The 19,994-nt window shown below is 50.6% G+C and overlaps 1 protein-coding gene across 5 annotated transcripts in view; it reads right to left on the minus strand.

Annotated features, from left to right (window-relative positions):
• Nucleotides 1–19,994, minus strand: part of LOC140389824 (inactive N-acetylated-alpha-linked acidic dipeptidase-like protein 2) — a 1,491,575-nt gene that overhangs the window by 422,130 nt on the left and 1,049,451 nt on the right. For all 5 annotated transcript variants that reach the window (XM_072474375.1, XM_072474373.1, XM_072474374.1 and 2 more), the window contains one exon: nucleotides 15,353–15,549. In XM_072474375.1, coding sequence (XP_072330476.1) covers nucleotides 15,353–15,549 — 197 coding nt within the window. The remainder of the gene's footprint in view (nucleotides 1–15,352; nucleotides 15,550–19,994) is intronic.

Below are 19,994 nucleotides of genomic sequence, written 5' to 3' on the forward strand. Positions count from 1 at the left end.
GCCAGTGTGTGTGTGAGGGCTGGTCTCACGTCGGCCTCAGGTGAGTCTGCCCCCTTCCCCCTGGGCTGCCTTCACCATCCCCCCGGGCAGAGGACGGGACCGTTGTAGCCACCTGGGTTGGCCACTTCCCGACTTAAAATGGAGGTCCGCAAAGGCTGCAGGGAAATTCAGCCAACACAGGCAAAAACTAGCAAGTGCAAAAATCCTGTGTATTAGAACTTGCAAAAGCCCAGACAGCACTGAAACTCACAGCCATCTGCATGCTCATGAGCGATCCCCGGGTACAATTGAAACATTTAAGGTGAATAAGGCCAAGCCAGACTCCTCGGCGCCAGCAGGAGCCAAGACAAAGGAAAACCAACGGACACTCAGGGACCGTCCAGCGATCAGGGAACGGCTCCAGTATTGGAGAAATCGATCCAAGTGATCGGAACGTAGTCCAATCACTTGGAACCAGATACGGGGTCCGGCCCGAACGGCGCGAAGCCCCTGGGGACTATAAAGTAGAGCCCCCCAGTTCAAATCGGTCTTCTTGGCAGGGTCACTCAGCAGCGAATCAACCCTTGACAGTGAACTGCCCAAGCTGTCGCATCAACCAAGTAAGTCTCCAGTCAACGCTCGCTACGAGATAGGCACTCCTAGCTACCAGTCCATACCAGCTTTTGAATCCTGCAGTTTCAGAACCCGAACGGCCATTTGTTCCCCTGATCTGGTGGGCCAGTCCAAAGCTGAGTATAGACCTGTTAGTGATAGAGATAGTTGATTAAGTAGAATTTATGCCTGAGTAGCGATTGACTGTGTATAATAAATGTGTTTTGATTTGAATCTTACTAATTGGTGTGTTGAGTTATTGATCAGTACTTGAACTTGAACCTCGTGGCGATATCATAAAGATACCTGGCGACTCTAGAGCAAAGGTTATAGAAACAGAGCAAATTGAACCAACCAAAAGTTAGCAACACCGTGCACTGCAGTGTCACAGCCGCATGCAGGGATGGTCCAGGTGGATGGTGGTACTATGGCCATGGGTCAGACATCGTCCAACAATGTGGAGCCAGGAGATCATTGCGGAGCAGGTTGTCATCATCCTCCATGGCCTGCAATAGATACGCTTCCACCGGCGCCCGTGAGAGCCCGGCCGTCATGCCGCAGGTGGATCTGCAATGGAGGGGCGGTGTGCATGCGGGTGGGTGGGTGTGGTTGGGGGGGGGGGTGAGGGTGTTGGGTGTGTGGATGGGTGGGGGGGGGGGGGGTGAGGGCGTTTGGGTGTTGCCATGGTGTGTGGTATGTGGCCATACTCGCCGATTCCCACGCCCCCTAGTCAGTGAAGCGGGCGGCTATCAGCCTGTCCCGTGCCCGCTGGCTCAGCCGGTAACGGTGGACAGCCACCCGCCCATGTCTAGCCCGTCTGCCCTGACCATTGCCCCCATCCCCCTCATCTGGGGAGGACTGGGCCTCTTCCTGCTGCTCCTCCACTCTGCCCTCCTCTGCCTGCGGAACATTGCCCCTCTGCTGGGCTATGTTGTGCAGGACGCAGCACACTACAATGCTGCGGCCGACCCTATCTGACCGATACTGGAGGGTACCCCAAGAGAGGTCCAGGCACCTGAAACGCATTTTGAGCACGCCAAAGCACCTCTCTATCACACCCCTTGTCGCTGCATGGGCATCATTGTAGCGGTTCTCCGCGTCATTCTGTGGCCTCCGTATAGGCGTCATCAGCCGCGACCGCAACGGGTAACCCGTCGCCCAGCAACCAGCCCCCCAGCCGGGGGTGGCGTCCCTTGTACATGCCGGGGATATAAGACCGCAACAACACGTATGAGTCATGTACACTTCCCGGGTACCGGGCGCAGACGTGCAGGATAATCATGCGGTGATCGCAGACCACCTGGACGTTCATGGAATAGGTCCCCTTCCTATTGGTGAACACGGACCTGTTATCTGCAGCTGGCCACACGGCGACGTGCATCCCATCGATCGCCCCCTGGACCATGGCAAACCCGGCCACGGCAGAGAAGTCCACGGCTCGGGCATCCTGGCTGGTCCGCAATGGCATATAGGGCGTCTGTCACTGCCCGGATGAACCGGTGCACCGATGTCTGCGAGATGCCGGACAGGTCCCCACCTGGCGTCTGGAATGACCCTGTGGCATAAATGTTCAGGGCCACCGTAACCTTGATGGAGACGGCGAGAGGGTATGTCCCCCCAGTGCCACGCGGTGCCAGGTGTGCCAGCAGGTGGCCGATGTGTGCCACGGTTTCCCGGCTCATCCGGAGTCTCCTCCTGCATTCCCGGTCCGTGAGGTCCTGGTACGACAACCGGGGCCCGTACACACGGGACCTCCTCGGGTGCCTCCGTTGCCGTGGTGCCGCGACGTCCTCCTCCCCTCCTCGTGTTCCTCCTCCACTACGTGCTCCCCCTGCTTCTCCTCCTCCTCGTCCTGTCGAGCGGGTGTCCCTCCAGCCTGGGCGGCTGCCGCTGCCCGTACCCCCCCTCCCCCAGCCAGGTGGCATGGGCTGCATGGGCGCGACTGTTGGAGGATGGCACTTGGCCGGGCGGACAAACTCCCTTGCCCTCGCACCCCCCTCCCTGGCACTCACCCCCCCCCCCATCTATGGCACTCACCCCCCCGTCCCGGCACTCAACCCCCGTCCCTTACCCCCCCGTACCCAGCGCTCATCCCGACGTCCCCGGCACTCACCCCCCCCGTCCATGGCACTCACCCCCCCGTCCCTGGCACTCCCCCCACCCCCCCCCCCCGTCCCCAGCACTTACCCCCCCCCCCCCGTCTCCAGCACTCACCCCCCCGTCCCCGTCCCTGGCCCCGGCACTCACCCCCCCGTCCCCGGCACTCACCCCCCCGTCCCTAGCACTCGTCCCCCTCGACGGCACCCACACCCCCCCGTCCCCGGCACTCACCCCCCCGTCCCCAGCACTCACCCCCCCCCCGTCCTCGGCATTCACCCCCCCCGTCCTCGGCACTCACTCCCCCCGTCCCCGGCACTCAGCCACCCCCCCCATCCCCGGCACTCATCCCCCCCCCGTCCCCCTCGCCGGCACTCAACCCCCGTCCCTGGCACTCACCCCCCCCGTCCCCGGCACTCACCCCCCCCACCCCCGTCCCCAGCACTCACCCCCCCCCCGCCACTCCCCCCCCCCCCCGTCCCCAGCACTCACACCCCCCCCCCCCCGTCCCTCATCTCTCCCCGTCCCCCTCGCAGGCACTCACCCCCCCTTCCCCGGCACTCCCCCGAAGCCCACCCCACCCGCCGCGCACAAACCTCTCCCCCACCTCTCTCCTGCGGTCACCCCCCAGGCCGTGACCTACCTCCACGCTGGACGGCATTATCCATCAGCACTGGTTGACTCCGTTAAAAAGGTGTTTTGATTTCGGCGGGACTTCGGCCCATCTGGCCGGGAGAATATGGGTAGCCCCGGAGTCCATTCTCTCGCACCCGCCCCTGTCATTCTCCGAGGCGGGCGGCGCGATTGATGCCCCGCCGACTTTTCACCATTCGGAGAATTCGGTGAGGGTGGGATTGACACCGCCCCTCAGCGATTCTCCGACACAGCGGGGACGGAGAATCCCACCCCTGGGCGCTACCGGCGGGAACTGTGCGGGAATGCTGGGGGGGGGGGCGGCCTGTGGCGGAGGGGTGGGGGGGGCTCCTTCACCGGGGGGGGGGGGGGGGGGGGGGGGGGGGCCTCCGATGGGGTCTGGCCCACGATCGGGGCCCGCTGATCGACGGGCCAACCGCTCTAAAGGAGGATCTCCTTTCCTCCGCCGCCCTATTTGCCATCTTCTTGCGGGGCGGCCTCAGGGAGGACGGCAACCGCGCATGCGTGGGTGACTTCATTTACGCGACGCCGACCGCGTCATTTACGTGGTGCCGCTTTTTACGTGGCGCCAAGGCCCAGCGGCATAAAATATGCTATCCCACTCCTAGCCCCCCGGGGGCGGGAGAATAGGGTGCTGGGAGCGGGCTCCGACGCCGGAGTGAAACACTCCAGTTTTCACTCCGGCGTCGGGACTTTGTCTCCCTTTGGGAGAATCGCGCCCCATTTTCGGTTTGTTCTTAAATATTAGTCAGCACGATTAAAAAAAAAGATTGAGCCCAGAAGGAGACCATTTGGCCCATTGTGCCTGTGTCAGCTCTTTGATAGAGGCAATGAATCAGTCCTACCACCCCCCCAACCCCTGCTTGTCCCCCATAGCTCTACAAAGTTTTCAACTTCAATTATTTCTATTGTACATTGTGCTATATCTTTTGCTCCAAGAGGCATACTTCATAAAATTCAGAGATCGTACAAATGTAATTAATTCTGGTGAAGTGAGCACTTTCTTCACGTCTGTGAATTGATGCTGATTAACATTACAAATTGACAAACAGATGGAGCAATAGGTTAGAAAACCCACTTAGTGACTTCGGTCAGAAATTATTACTTTTGTTTCTTTCAGATGAAAGGAAAACACCATTTTGTTGACAAAACCCTTGGTGTCTGCAGCAGCGCATACCTTCAATTCCAATTAAGGGATTGTGTGATCGATGTAGCAATTGGGAATAAAGGTCAGGGGGCAGCAGTAAGATCTGAATACAGGAACTTCTGTGCTCCTGGTGTCAAACTATCTTCCAAAGGGAGAATGGAGGCCACAGTATTTCCAATCAATGTTCACCTCGGTACACATGACAATAAATCTAAATCTAATCTAAAATCTAATCTTTTTCCATATGGATAATCAGTTCACAGTTGCTCCTTTTTGCTTGGTTGTTGTTTTTTTTAAAACTCCTCCTGCTATCCATTTGCCTTTATTTTCACTGTTGCTAACGAGTTCCATAGTTTCCCACCCCCCAATTTGTTTCTGTTATTATCCACCACCCCCAAGCCCCCAACTGTGTCATTTCCTCCTCGTTTCCATAAGACCATAAGACATAGGAGCGGAAGTAAGGCCATTCGGCCCATCGAGTCCACTCCACCATTCAATCATGGCTGATTTCAACTCCATGTACCCGCTCTCTCTCCATAGCCCTTAATTCCTCGAGAAATCAAGAATTTATCAACTTCTATCTTAAAGACACTCAACGTCCCGGCCTCCACCGCCCTCTGTGGCAATAAATTCCACAGACCCACCACTCTCTGGCTGAAGAAATTTCTCCACATCTCTGTTCTAAAGTGACTCCCTTTTATTCTAAGGCTGTGCCCCCGGGTCCTAGTCTCCCCTGCTAATGGAAACAACTTCCCTACGTCCACCCTATCTAAGCCATTCATTATCTTGTAAGTTTCTATTAGATCTCCCCTCAACCTCCTAAACTCCAATGAATATAATCCCAGGATCCTCAGACGTTCATCGTATGTTAGGCCTACCATTCCTGGGATCATCCGTGTGAATCTCCGCTGGACCCGCTCCAGTGCCAGTATGTCCTTCCTGAGGTGTGGGGCCCAAAACTGCTCACAGTATTCTAAATGGGGCCTAACTAATGCTTTATAAAGCTTCAGAAGTACATCCCTGCTTTTATATTCCAAGCCTCTTGAGATAAATGACAACATTGCATTTGCTTTCTTAATTACGGACTCGACCTGCAAGTTTACCTTTAGAGAATCCTGGACTAGGACTCCCAAGTCCCTTTGTACTTCAGCATTATGAATTTTGTCACCGTTTAGAAAATAGTCCATGCCTCTATTCTTTTTTCCAAAGTGCAAGACCTCGCATTTGCCCACGTTGAATTTCATCAGCCATTTCTTGGACCACTCTCCTAAACTGTCTAAATCTTTCTGCAGCCTCCCCACCTCCTCCATACTACTTGCCCCATCACCTATCTTGTATCATCGGCAAACTTAGCCAGAATGCTTCCAGTCCCGTCATCTAGATCGTTAATATATAAAGAGAACAGCTGTGGCCCCAACACTGAACCCTGCGGGACACCACTCGTCACCGGTTGCCATTCCGAAAAAGAACCTTTTATCCCAACTCTCTGCCTTCTGCCTGACAGCCAATCGTCAATCCATGTTAGTACCTTGCCTCGAATACCATGGGCTCTTATTTTACTCAGCAGTCTCCCGTGAGGCACCTTATCAAAGGCCTTTTGGAAGTCAAGATAGATAACATCCATTGGCTCTCCTTGGTCTAACCTATTTGTTATCTCTTCAAAGAACTCTAACAGGTTTGTCAGGCACAACCTCCCCTTACTAAATCCATGCTGACTTGTCCTAATCTGAGCCTGTACTTCCAAGAATTTAGAAATCTCATCCTTAACAATGGATTCTAGAATCTTGCCAACAACCGAGGTTAGGCTAATTGGCCTATAATTTTCCATCTTTTTCCTTGTTCCCTTCTTGAACAGGGGGGTTACAACAGCGATTTTCCAATCCTCTGGGACTTTCCCTGACTCCAGTGACTTTTGAAAGATCATAACTAACGCCTCCACTATTTCTTCAGCTATCTTCTTTAGAACTCTAGGATGTAGCCCATCTGGGCCCGGAGATTTATCAATTTTTAGACCTCTTAGTTTCTCTAGCACTTTCTCCTTTGTGATGGCTACCATATTCAACTCTGCCCCCTGACTCTCCTGAATTGTTGGGATATTACTCATGTCTTCTACTGTGAAGACTGACGCAAAGTACTTATTTAGTTCCTCAGCTATTTCCTTGTCTCCCTTCTCTAGATTACCAGCGTCATTTTGGAGCGGCCCAATGTCTACTTTTGCCTCCCGTTTGTTTTTAATGTATTTAAAGAAACTTTTATTATCATTCCTAATGTTACTGGCTAGCCTACCTTCATAATTGATCCTCTCTTTCCTTATTTCTCTCTTTGTTATCCTCTGTTTGTTTTTGTAGCCTTCCCAATCTTCTGACTTCCCACTACTCTTTGCCACATTATAGGACTTCTCTTTTGCTTTGATGCATTCCCTAACTTCCTTTGTCAGCCATGGCTGCCTAATCCCCCCTCTGATAACCTTTCTTTTCTTTGGGATGAACCTCTGTACTGTGTCCTCAATTACTCCCAGAAACTCCTACCATTGCTGTTCATTTTCGTTCCCACTAGGCTCTGCTCCCAGTCGATTTTCGTCAGTTCCTCCCTCATGCCCCTGTAGTTACCTTTAATTAACTGTAACACCTTTACATCTGATTCTACCTTCTTTCTTTCAAATTGGAGATTGAATTCTACCATATTATGATCACTGCCTCCTAAGTGTTCCCTTACTTTAAGATCTTTAATCAAGTCTGGCTCATTACATAACACTAAGTCCAGAATGGCCTGTTCCCTCGTGGGCTCCATCGCAAGCTGTTCCAAAAAGTCCTCCTGTAAACATTCAATGAATTCCCTTTCCTTGGGTCCACTGGCAACATTATTTACCCAGTCCACCTGCATATTGAAGTCCCCCATGATCACTGTGACCTTGCCTTTCTGACATGCACTTTCTATTTCGTGGTGCATTTTGTGCCCTTGGTCCTGACCACTGTTAGGAGGCCTGTACATAACTCCCATTATGTTTTTTTTTGCCTTTGTGGTTCCTCAACTCTACCCACACAGACTCCACATCATCTGACCCTATGTCGTTTAGTGCTATTGATTTAATTTCATTCCTAATTAACAAGGCAACCCCGCCCCCTATGCCCACCTCTCTGTCTTTTCGATAGGTTGTGAATCCCTGGATGTTTAAATGCCAGTCCTGAACCCCCTGCAACCACGTCTCTGTGATGCCTACCTCATCATACCTGCTAGTCACAATCTGGGCCACAAGCTCATCTACCTTGTTCCGTACACTGCGCGCATTTAAATATAGCACCTTTAATTCTCTATTGACTGTCCCTTTTTGTTTTCTTAGTGTGGTGGACCTTGGTTTACTGAGCCTTTCCAGACACTGTGTCATATTTTGTGGGATGGGGACTATCGTAACCTCTCCTGAGTTCTGTCTTTTCGTGCTTTTTTGTATTCCTAAGCAGCTACGCTTCCCACTGATTACTTCACCTCTTGGTTCCCTGACTTTCCCTTCCCCCCCCAATCTCTACTTTAAAGTCCTATGGACCACCCTATTTACTCTTTTCGCCAGAACACTGGTCCCAGCTCGGTTCAGGTGGAGACCACCCCAACGGTATAGGTCCCCCCTGTCCCAAAACTGATGCCAGTGTCCCATGAAAAGGAACCCCTCTTTCCCACACCACTCTTTCAGCCACGTGTTAACTTCCCTTATTCTTGCCTCCCTATGCCAATTTGCATGTGGCTCGGGCAGTAATCTGGAGATTATGACCCTTGAGGACCTGTTTTTTCATTTGAATCCTAGCTCTTTATAATCTCTAAACAGGTCCTCTTTTCTAGACTTGCCTATGTTGTTGGTACCGACATGGACCACAACAACTGGATCCTCCCCCTCCCTCTCCAGTAGCCTTTCAAGCCGGTCAGAGATGTCCCGCACCCTAGCACCGGGCAGGCAACATACCATGCGGGACTCTTTATCCTGCTCACAAAGGATACTATCTATCCCCCTGATAATAGAATCCCCTACAACTACAACTTGCCTATTTACTCCCTCCCCTTGAATGGCCTGCTGAACCATGGTGCCTTGGTCAGCTGACTCATCCTTCCTGCAGCCCTGTTCGCCATCCACACAGGGAGCAAGTGCCTCATACCTGTTGGACAGGGTCAAGGGCTGAGGCTCCTGAGTTCCTGACTGCTGGTTCCCTTTACCTGCCTGACTTGCAGTCACACCCTGCTGTCCCTGGCCACTGGCAGGATTTAAGCTACTTACTCTGACAGGTGTGACTGCCTCCTGAAACACAGTGTCCAGGTAAGTCTCCCCCTCCCGGATGTGCCTCAGTGTTTGAAGCTCAGACTCCAGCTCATCAACTCTGAGCCGGAGCTCTTCGAGCAGCCAACACTTACTGCAGAAGTGGTCGCTGCGCTCGCAATGGGATCTGCGAGCTCCCACATCAAGCAGCTCAAGCACATCATCTGACCAGCCATCACTAATTAATTAATTAGTTTAATTTAAGTTTACGAGCTTAGCTGTGTTTTTTTAAAATTTGGGGCAGATTTGCTTTCAACCAATCAGATCACAGCTTCCCTCTGATGTCACTTTTGGAGGAAAATAACTGGAAAACAGGAAGCTACCGTTAGGTTTTTATACTCACAGAGACTGCTCCTCCTCCTCCGAACGGCTCCCAAAATTAGGCCCGAAGAAAGAGAGAGAACAAAACAGTCTGGAAAAAGCACCTTCTCCCACTCTTCACCGAATTACCTCACTACACCAAATTACCAAATTCGCACTCTGTCTGTGTCTCACTCACTCAGGCTGTGTCTCCTTGACCAGCGCAATGCTTACTAAGTGCGCTTTCTCCACTGTTTTTATCCATTTACTGTGTTCCCTTTAGTTTTTCCACACTTCTTCATGGATTCTATCAGGTGGAATGGGAATGGATACCACAGGGAAGAACTATGGTTCTATCACAAGCTCTTAAGGGAAAGGCGGGTTCAGCCTATTGAATTGAATGATCAGCCATGATTGTAATGAACGGCGTAACAGGCTCAAAGGGCCAAGAGGACTCCACCTGCTCCAATTTTGTGTGTTGTTTCTCATGGCAATTACAAAATAAAAGAATTACAGCACAAAATAGTTTCAAATTTTACTCCGTAAGCGTGAGGGGATTTTACTGAGAAAATGAAAATGTCAAATACGCATAAGGATACAAGGGCATTGTTGTTCTTCTGGCAGCGATGTACCTGAAGCGGGTGTGCTCAATGCTAATATTGGATACCTGGGGCTGGATTCTCCGCACCCCGACGCCAAAATCGCGTCCGACACCAGGGCAGAGAATCAGGTTCCAGGCATGGATCCGTGATCGCCACCGGTTCCTCGATTGTTCAGCCCCCGACCAGCCGAAGTCCCGATGGCGTGGATCTAATCTGGTCCTGCCATTTGGGATAATGGTGTGGCAGTTGCGGACTCGGTCCGGGGCTGCCAATGTCGGGGGCGGACTGAGGGCAGGGGTGGGCCTCACAAGGAACCGAGGTATTTTGAACGGGCGGTCCGGGTCAGGCGTGCGGACAATCAGGAGCACTATTTCTGCGGTCCAGCTTCGCATGTGAATGTGCGGCCTCTGACCTAGAAGTGCGGGGAGCCGTATCTGCAGCTGGAGCTGCAAGCTTCACAACAGCTCCCTGCTAGCAGGGCTGTGAATATGTGGCCTTTTGACACCAGTTTTTCTGGCGTAAAAGACCACAGTTTTCACGACGGCGTGAGGACATAGTCCCTGAAACTCAGAATCCAGCCTCTGAAGTGGAAACATGAGGCGGGATTCTCTCAGCCCGGGGCCAGGCCGGAGAATCCCCACGACCGGCGTGAATTGAGCCACGCCGCCCCGACGGCGGCACGCAACTCTCCGCAGAGCGGAAAATCGGCACCATTGGTGTGGTTGGCACGCTGCCGGTCGCGGGCCGCTCTACACAGCCGCCCGCCAATTCTCGGGCCGGGATGGGCTGAGCGGCCATCATGGAAACGCAGAGTCCCACCGGCACTGTCCACACGGTCTCTCAGACAGTGGGAACTCAGCGTTGAAGGGTCGGGGGGCGGCCTGTTGGGAAGGGGAGTCTGACTCCGGGGAGGGGCCTCCGATGCGGCCTGGCCCACGATTGGGGCCCACCGATCGGCAGGTCGGCCTCTCTGTCTCCCGGCCTCCTTTCTTCTGCGCCGGCCCCTGTACTCTTGCACCGTGTTGCGTCGGGGCCGGCACGGACAAGGGAGACACCGTGCATGTGCGTAAATCGCGCCGGTGGGACTGCGCATGCGCGGGTTCGCGCCAGACCCACTGCGCATGCGCGCATCCCCCAGCGCCCATTCCATGGCCATATCAGCAGCTGGAGCGGCGTGAACCGCTCCAGCGCCATGCTGGCCCCCTGTAGGGGCCAGAATTGCTGATCCTGGGGCCGTGTTGACGCCGTCGAGAAACGCGACGACATTTCCAATGCGTCAACACTTAGCCTCAGGATCAGAGAATCCCGCCCATGTTTTGGCTTTCCAGCACGAATGCTCCTCAACTTGACTGAGCAGAGAAATTAATCAAAATACATGAATTTAAATTGAACAGAATCTCAAACTATATTTTATATACATTATAATTTTAGTGAGATAACAGCTGGTGCAGAAGTGTTGTGTTATTTCTATGTAAATTATTCATTCAGAAGGCTTACTTGAACTAAAAGTGATTCGACAGATACTGCAAACATAGTCAGGTCACTGTGTGAAGTTGCATATAAAGGAACATGATTCAAAACACATTAATTCTGACATGGTGGGCAAGATTTTCCCAATCGACAGATAGTCCCGATGGTGGGAGTGGGCTTTGGGTCATGCAGCCACATGGGTGGGTGGCAGGGCGTCCTTGGAGTTTTTCCGATCTGTACCCTGCTCGTGTTCCAGTTGGCCAATAATAAGTGGTAGGCTGCAGGAATTAAGACGTATCAAAGGAAGGCGCCATATTCAAAGGGCAGACAGCAGCCTTCACGCAGGCTGCAGACTCAGGGCAGTTTCTTGTGCCCTCCCTCAGTGGTGAGGTGGCAGGGTGGCATTTGATCGGGTAGCAGGCTGGCAATGGGTACCCTGCTATCTTCCTGCCTCCACTCTGATTAAGTCCATTGCGGAAGGTTCAGTGCATGGCATTCCCACCCACCACCAATTGAGGCCCATAAGTGGGCATTTAATGCCCAAAAGGGTCTCATCTTGCTGCTGCTATTAAGAGGTGGTGGCAATGCAGAGAGCACATAGAAGACATTGGGAAGGATTCTGAACAAGGAAGGCTGTGCAGGAATGAGTCGAGTCAGTGGGAGGTTGGCTCCAAGTTTTACTTTAGCTCTTTGGATATACTGCTACAGGCTGGGAGGGAATGGGGAGAGGCACTCTTCCCAGTGGAAGGGGTGAGGAGGCCAGGAAGCCCCACAAAGTAGGATGATGGTTCCAGGCCCAAAAAGGGGAGGAACCACCATCTCAGGAGACAGCATCACATCAGCACCCTCCCCATCGCAAATACTCTCATATCAATGGGCATTGATGCAAGGTTAGAACAGGTGACCCCAGCTGGTGATCTGGCTCACAGACAAACTTAAGCAGACAACAGAGGTAGTTGCAGCTACATCTACTCACCAATGGAGGATTAAAGGCAGTTACAGAGGTACCTAGTTTCATAGAGATGGTGAGCCTCAGGAGCGATCAGCAAAACAGCAGTTGCTGGAGCAGCAGCGTGAAATATGTGAAAAATTGTCGAATTGCCAGAGGCTGTTCACTTCCCTGCACAAGCAGTGGAGGGGTCCATCCGCACCATGTGTGGCATCACGATTGCAGGTTATAAATGTATGGCCTCCTCCGCAGAGAGGATGGAGATTCTCATTCAGAGCCACAAAATAGTACCACTTGGTGGATGCAGGAAATGTGCACCGACCTCCACAGTATGAATTCATCCATGAGCTCTGCTGAGCGACAGGTCAGAAAGATGGTCACAAGATACCAGGCGCCACTGCCTGGCATTCCTTAACTCTAGGTAGGCAAGGAAGACAGGTGAGCCTGGAAATGTTCATGAAGCAGCTGCCTGTAACTCCTGAGGGCTCTTCTTAAAGTGGCCCTTGTATTGATAGCAGATCCTCAGCCCCGTACTGCATGAAGCTCTGATGAGAAGCACAACCCCTACCAAGATGCAAGATCTCCACCCCCCATGTGCTGGTCCCCTCTAAGGCTCAAGCAGCGAGAGGATGTCTGCTGTGGTCATATGCAACAGAGCTGGCCGAACACTGACCTGCCTCCACATCAACTGTAGACATCGGGAGAGAACAACATAGGAGCGACCAGAAGTGCTCACGTAAATCAAACCAGCTAACCTTGGGGTTTCATTGGGTATAGTCTCGCTGCTTGCCAAAGTGTTCATTACATGCACAACTTTAAACTCTAAGCCTCTTGAAGTGCATTCTTTAATGGTTCATCGGCTCATTTCTGTACTACTGTACCTATACTAAATGGTGAGCACCTGAGACCAATGATCACTCGACTGATACATGGGTTGGGAGGTGTGGAGACATTCTCTTATGAGGAACATTTGGATAGGCCGGGCCTATACTCATTGCAGTTCAGGAGACTGAAAGGTATATTGAAACACATAAGATCCCGAGGGGACTTGACAGGATGGATCCTGAAAGAATATTTTCTTCTATGGGAGAGACTAGAACTAGGGGACACAGTTTAAAAATAAGAGCGCATCCATTTAACACAGAGATGAGAAGAATTTTTTTCTCTCAGAGGGTTGTGAATCTTTGGAAGTGTCTTCCCCAGAGAGCGATGTATGCAGGATCACTGAATATTTTTAAGGCAGAAATACATTGATTCTTGACTAACAAGGGAGTCAAAGGTTTTCAGGTGTAGGTAGACCGCGGGAGTCAAGGCCACAATCAGGTCAGTCATGATCTTATTGAAGGATAGAACGCCCTCCTCCTGCTCCAAATTCAAATATTCGTATGAGACAGAGGCTATGGATAGGTGTGCACAGTACGAGGGCAATGGTGAAAATATCCTTTGGAATGATGTATGGCGGGGCCACTGAGGGTGTTTATTGAAGGCCACCAAGGTCACCTTGGGGAAGAAAACTAATACAAAAGCAAAACTTTGCAGATGCTGGAAATCGGAAATAAAAATAGAAAATACTTGAAACACTCAGCAAGTCAGGCAGCATTTGTGAACAGAGAAACAGTGTTAACCTTGACCTTTACTCTCTTCCAATTCTTCTCCCTCAGAGAAGGAGGCAGTAGTGTGCTCAGTGTGGTCATCACTCTCCACTGCTACTCCCTTCTGCAATGCCTGCTTGTGCAGAGTGCAGCAACCCATCACAAAACAGGAGGCTGTTGAGAAATGTACTGCAGTATTCCCCCAGATCCACCCAGGTATCTGAACCCCACTTTCGGAAGGCCTATGGTCTGCCAAATGGCTGAATTTGTACTCATATGGCAGAGGTTGTTGATGTTTTCTGCCTCTATGCTGGGGGTTCACACGGGTGTTAGAATCCTCTCATCACCCAGGATCTATTCACACAGGCGTTCAAGTGTCTGAAGGACTGAGGCACCTGTGGTTGTCTCAGATAAAAAGAATTGTGACAGCTTCTTGCACACAGCTGCATGATCCTTGTATTATGGTCACATGCTAGCTGTGCATTCAATGAGTGTCACCCCTTCCTGTTCACAGAGGCTCTGGCTGCAAGGGCCTTGATGGTCTATGACTACTTGGCCTGAGGGAATCTTGTCATAGCTCCATATCCAATCACACTGTTGGCCTGACTAGCCTGATTATTGTGATATCTAATGTATTTCCTTGCCTTCTGTTAAATGACATCCATCACCTGCTTAATGCAGCACTAGGTCGCTGGTTGTGATGTCTCACATACATCTCCAGACAAACCCTGGAAGGAGCCTGAGGAGTAAAGGTTGAGTTCCACAGTCAACGTTAGACTACCATAGGCAGTGGATGGCCACCATGTTCCATTGGCCTCCATTCCTCCTCCAGCATTGCACACAGCTCCACTACCACCTGCCTGGACAGATGCAGTGTTCCACTGCTGCTCTGCCACCTGCATGGAACTAAATCCTATGTCTGTACAACCTTTCAGCTGGGCAATTCTTACTCCAAACATTATCCTGAGCTTGTGGCCCTATGTACCCCCCTTAATCTGAGGCTAGTGCTCCCCGGCCATTGAAGCCCTGTGGTAGCACCCGCCTCCTTCTCTCTCCCAATCTCCTCTTCACTGGAGGAGTCAAACTTGGAGTGCAAACAACCCACTCAAAATTGGTACCGTCAAAACGCTTTAAGTCTCTTAACCCCAGTCTAGCCTGAAGTGGCCCTAGGAGACAACCCATTCCATTAAGTGATATTGGCTCACACTGTGCAATTTTTAATCCCTTGCTGAACTCAACCTGCCTGCTTCACAATACATGGCTACCGCTTCCAGCCATCATTCACCTGCCTCTGTGCTCCCACCACCTCAGTGAGCCCTCACAACCTCAGCGGGCCACTGACTCTCCGTGGAAGCTGTGTGTCGGAGGAAAAAATTAAAAGGCATTTTAAAATCATTGTCAATTGGCTGCTTAATATCCTCAATATTTTGCCTGTGCCACCCTCCATGTTTCTGGTTCTGTGAATGACCCTCAACCCCACAAAACCCACACCACCAAACACCTCCCCACCCCCCGCTCACTTCCGAGCTCGATGCCACTTATTGTTTTTGCACACTATATTCCTAAATAACCTGCATGAATACTTTTTGAATTGGCAATCTATGTTCTGAATCGGAGGTAAATATTTTTTGAATATGTAATAATTCCTACCTCTGCCCATTCATATGAGCCAATATTGCCAAATGTACTTGCTCCCCAGGAACAAAACACAATGCTGCGGTTTGGTCGCCATCGTCTCTTCTGAGCCTGTGACATCATAGTCTTGATTATTTCTGTAATGATGGAAGTGCTGCTGGTCCAGAGTTCATCAGTGTTGCCATGGTGACTGCCAACAATAACATACTTATCTGGAAATAAAAATAGTTTGTACTGTTCACTGAATGGTACCAAGGAACTTACTTTATACATGAAAAACAGGAAATACATTTAATAAATTAGGTATATTTTTGATATTATAGAATCTTTGATTAATGTCGGCACAAGTGAACCACGCTGCTTCTAAATAATTTTGCACAGCACGACAAATAGGAACATTTACCACTGTAAATGCCTAAATTTGGTAATCCGGACACAGTTCACGTCTCCTCCCAACACGTTTGTGTTTTAACACAGCAAAAAGGTGATTTTGATAATATTGATTCTCCTGTGATCAAACATGTGCCTGACCCTCAATGAGACATGTCTTAATTACCAACTACCTTGCATTGTGATTTAAGCCGCTGGAAATCACTTTGGACGCTTGCCGTATCCCCCATTCTCCTTTGGTAGGTAAGAATCGCACACTGTCAGAACCATATCCTATGGCTGAAACTCATATTCAACTTCATTTATAGGTAAAATGCACAGTAGGGTAATACTCAATGTTATTTAGCCTAGCTGTAAGTGACAGAACAGGATAGGGGAAATCAGACTTATGAGTAACAATTGCTTCTGTTGGAAGCCCATACACTTCCATTTGATTGGGACATCTCTGCCCGAAACTCTCACGTGAAAGCTTCATTGAATTATCAGAATGAGGAGATACTGTGTTCAAGTGAGTGTACACCATAGGTTCCGTTTCTTCCTGGCAGAATTTTCAGCCTGATCAAATGGGTGTTGCTGGTGGCTAGGATGTTGGGTGAAAACAGTAAGTTAACATTTTCAGAGGGGGCTGTCATTTCTGTCAGACACATTTTAGATTTTTTTTGATGATCTTTATTTCTGGTGTTCTTTGCGGGTGATATTAGTCGACTCATCCAAGTATCTGATTTTTACATCTACCCACCTTGAACAATCAGGTGATATGGTGATTTCCCGCCCCCCCAAATGTGAATGTGCAAGACTCAAAGAACAAAGAACAAAGAAATGTACAGCACAGGAACAGGCCCTTCGGCCCTCCAAGCCCGTGCCGACCATGCTGCCCGAAAGAACAAAGGAGAGCTGTGGATTACAAGGTATAGAGTGTTTGTTAAAGTCCTGGGATCCTGTTAGGTTCCTGGATATACTCTTTCAGCAACACAAGGAGAAATGCCAATGGCCTTCTTTCCAATGTGCTAAAGGTGCTACGTAAATGCAAGAAGCTGTTGTTGTTTCCTCAATGTCCAAAAAGCTCAACCACCAAGATGGTATATCTGAGGATGTAAGTCTGGAACTAAATCACCCCCCTGTGGCAGATTTAGTAATCTGTTACCAGAATCAGGCATATCTGGTGATAATTGGTTGGTCAATCCAGTTTACTAATGGAATGTGGAGGTAGGTATTTTTGTTCCATAGAATCTGTACAGTACAGGAGGCCGCCATTTGGCTCATTGATTACCCTACCTAGATCCACTCCCCTGCCCAACTCCCGTACCCCACCTAAACTGCACATCTTCTACACAAAGGGGAAATTTAGCATGGTCAATCCACCTAACCTGCACATCTTTGGACTGTGGGAGGAAACCCGAGCATCTGGAAGAAACCCACACAGACACGGGGAGAACGGGCAAACTCCACACAGTCACCCGAGGTTGGAATTGAACTTGCGTCCCTGGTATGTGAGGCAGCAGTGCCTCCACTTGACAAAAGTCCACTGATAAGGTGGCCCTACCTCGACAAGCAAAAGGAGGTTTCTCAGTGCTCTGAAGCCTGTTTCAGCTGTTTAAAATTTAGCAGTATCCCTGCACACGTTTGCGCATTTCTGAACCTTGGTTCTGCCAGACTGCACCAAAGCTTTCTGGATTTAGGGAAATTGGATGTGTTCCAACATAGTGTGTAAACAATATGGCTAGCTAGAGACTTGTTAATTTGCATAGCAGCTTGAATTAAGCTCTTCAGCATTGAAATAAGATTCTGAGCATGTTGACCAACAAAATTCTATTTATTTGAGATTTTTTTAAATGTTGGCAGGCAAGTTCTGATGTTTATACTGGCATCAGATGTGGACAGTCTTTATCCACTATTAAAATTAATCCTGGGCCCATATGTAGAGGTCCATATGATTTTCTAGAGAAAACATGACAAAATGGTGGTCCACGCAGAAATCTAAGCCCCTCTCCCCAGCTCTCCCTATTGACATGGCACTACCAGTGGTGCTAAAAGTCACAACCTTTTCAACATTCTCATTCCAGTATGAAAGAGTACACTTAAACAGTGTTGTTAATTTGCGATTCACAGACCGATCCAGTCTTTTATAGTCAGAGGAGGTAATTATATCACATTTCCCATGGATGCTGAGCAACATCATGAGTGTCATGTTGGGTGTTCCGATACACAAACGAACTAACACGGTTGTAGATGGTACAACTCTGTTTTATTATTCTGTGCAATAGCAACTGTCAACTTTTGGCTGTGGTTCGTACTTCACCAGTTAACCTGTGGACCCAGCCCTAGCACTATCTTAGAGAGGCACTCAGCACATGGTGTATGTCTGAGTGGCCTGCTGTGAGCTCTGTGCTCTGAGCTATCTCCTGCTGGAATGAGCAGGAACTGTGGTGTTCCCTGTTTTATAGTGCGTGTGCTCTCACTGGTGATTGGCTGTGATGTTGCGTGTGTGTTGATTGGTCCGTCGATCTGTCCATCAGTGTGTGTGTGTGATTGCACCGTGATATGTTCATATGGATATCATGACATCCCCCCTTTTCACAAGAATATATGCCTATATGGTAATAAATATTGGTGTGGACTGAGTGCAGCTAAATATGTGTGTGCAATATTTACAACATGAGGCTAATCTACATACATAGGAAGGTGTCAGGTGCAACATAGCAACGAGGTTGTACCACAAACAAAACAAGTGCAATCATCAAATATCGAAAGAGAACTCCTGGACAAAAAAAGAGAAACACATTAACATTGTTGCACAACAATTCAGTGAGTCCAATGTGTAAACAGGCTCATAAGTCCAGCCTAGTAGGTGGGCGACGAATTTGGGTTGACCGCCTCAAGGGTGGGTCAGGATCCACCGGCTGAGGAATGGGCCTGGCCACGGGCGATAGAGGAATAGGCATAGTGGCAGGAAGCTCCACGAAGTCGACATCAGGGACAACAGGAGGGCGTGGCACCGGTGCATGATCACGTAGCGAGCGCGGAAACAGCCGAAGGGCCCGCCGATTATGCCAGAATGGAGCCATCAGGCATGCGAACCAGGAACGAACGGGGTGCCACGCGGCGGAGAACTTTGGCAGTTGCCGACCAGCCACCCTCTGGTAGGTGTATGCGGACGTTGTCTCCAGGTGCCAGGGCAGGAAGATCAGTTGCCCGAGTGTCATGTGCCAAGTTCTGCTGAGCACGCTGCTGTCGCATCCTTTGCAGTACTGGAGCATGGTTGGGTTTGGGAACATGAATGGACGGCACAGTGGTCCTGAGGGCGTGACCCATCAACAGCTGGGCTGGTGAGAGGCCTGTGGACAGTGGGGCCAAGCGATAGGCCAGCAGGGCTAAACAGAAGTCAGATCCGGCATCAGCAGCCTTGCAGAGGAGCCGCTTCACGATATGGACGCCCTTTTCCGCCTTGCCATTGGACTGGGGATGCAGAGGGCTGGATGTCACGTGTGTGAGGCCATATGAAGCGGCAAAAGAAGACCATTCTTGGCTCGCAAAACAGGGCCCATTGTCCGACATGACGGTAAGCGGAATGCCATGGCGAGCGAAAGTTTCCTTACATGCTCTGATTACAGCTGATGATGTCAAGTCGTGCAGGCGTATGACCTCCGGATAATTGGAGAAATAGTCAATTATGATGACGTAGTCCCTGCTGAGCGCATGAAAAAGGTCCACACCTTTGCCCAGGGGGACGTTACCAACTCATGGGGCTGGAGCGTCTCAGGGGGTTGCGCCGGCTGAAACCTTTGGCAGGTGGGGCAGTTGAGCACCATGTTGGCGATGTCGTCGCTGATGCCCGGCCAGTACACAGCTTCTTGGGCCCTCCGCCAGCACTTTTCAACCCCAAGATGGCCTTCGTGCAATTGTTCGAGGACCAGCCTGTGCATGCTGTGTGGGATCACAATCCGGTCCAATTTTAGGAGGATACCATCAATGACGGCCAAGTCAGCCCGGACATTGTAGAATTGTGGGCACTGCCCCTTGAGCCACCCTTCCATCATGTGGCGCATCACACGTTGTAGAAGGGGGTCAGCCGCAGTCTCACGGCGAATACGGGCCAGACTTGCATCAGTAGCTGGCACATTGGCTGATGTGAAGGCTACATGCACTTCGACCTGACAGACGAACCCCCCCGATTCGGGCGGTGTGCTTACTGCTCTGGACAGGGCATCCGCGATGATGAGGTCCTATCCCGGGGTGTAGACCAGTTGGAAGTCGTACCTCCGGAGCT

The sequence above is a fragment of the Scyliorhinus torazame genome, chromosome 14, assembly GCF_047496885.1.
Source record: "Scyliorhinus torazame isolate Kashiwa2021f chromosome 14, sScyTor2.1, whole genome shotgun sequence".
NCBI lineage: Eukaryota > Metazoa > Chordata > Chondrichthyes > Carcharhiniformes > Scyliorhinidae > Scyliorhinus > Scyliorhinus torazame.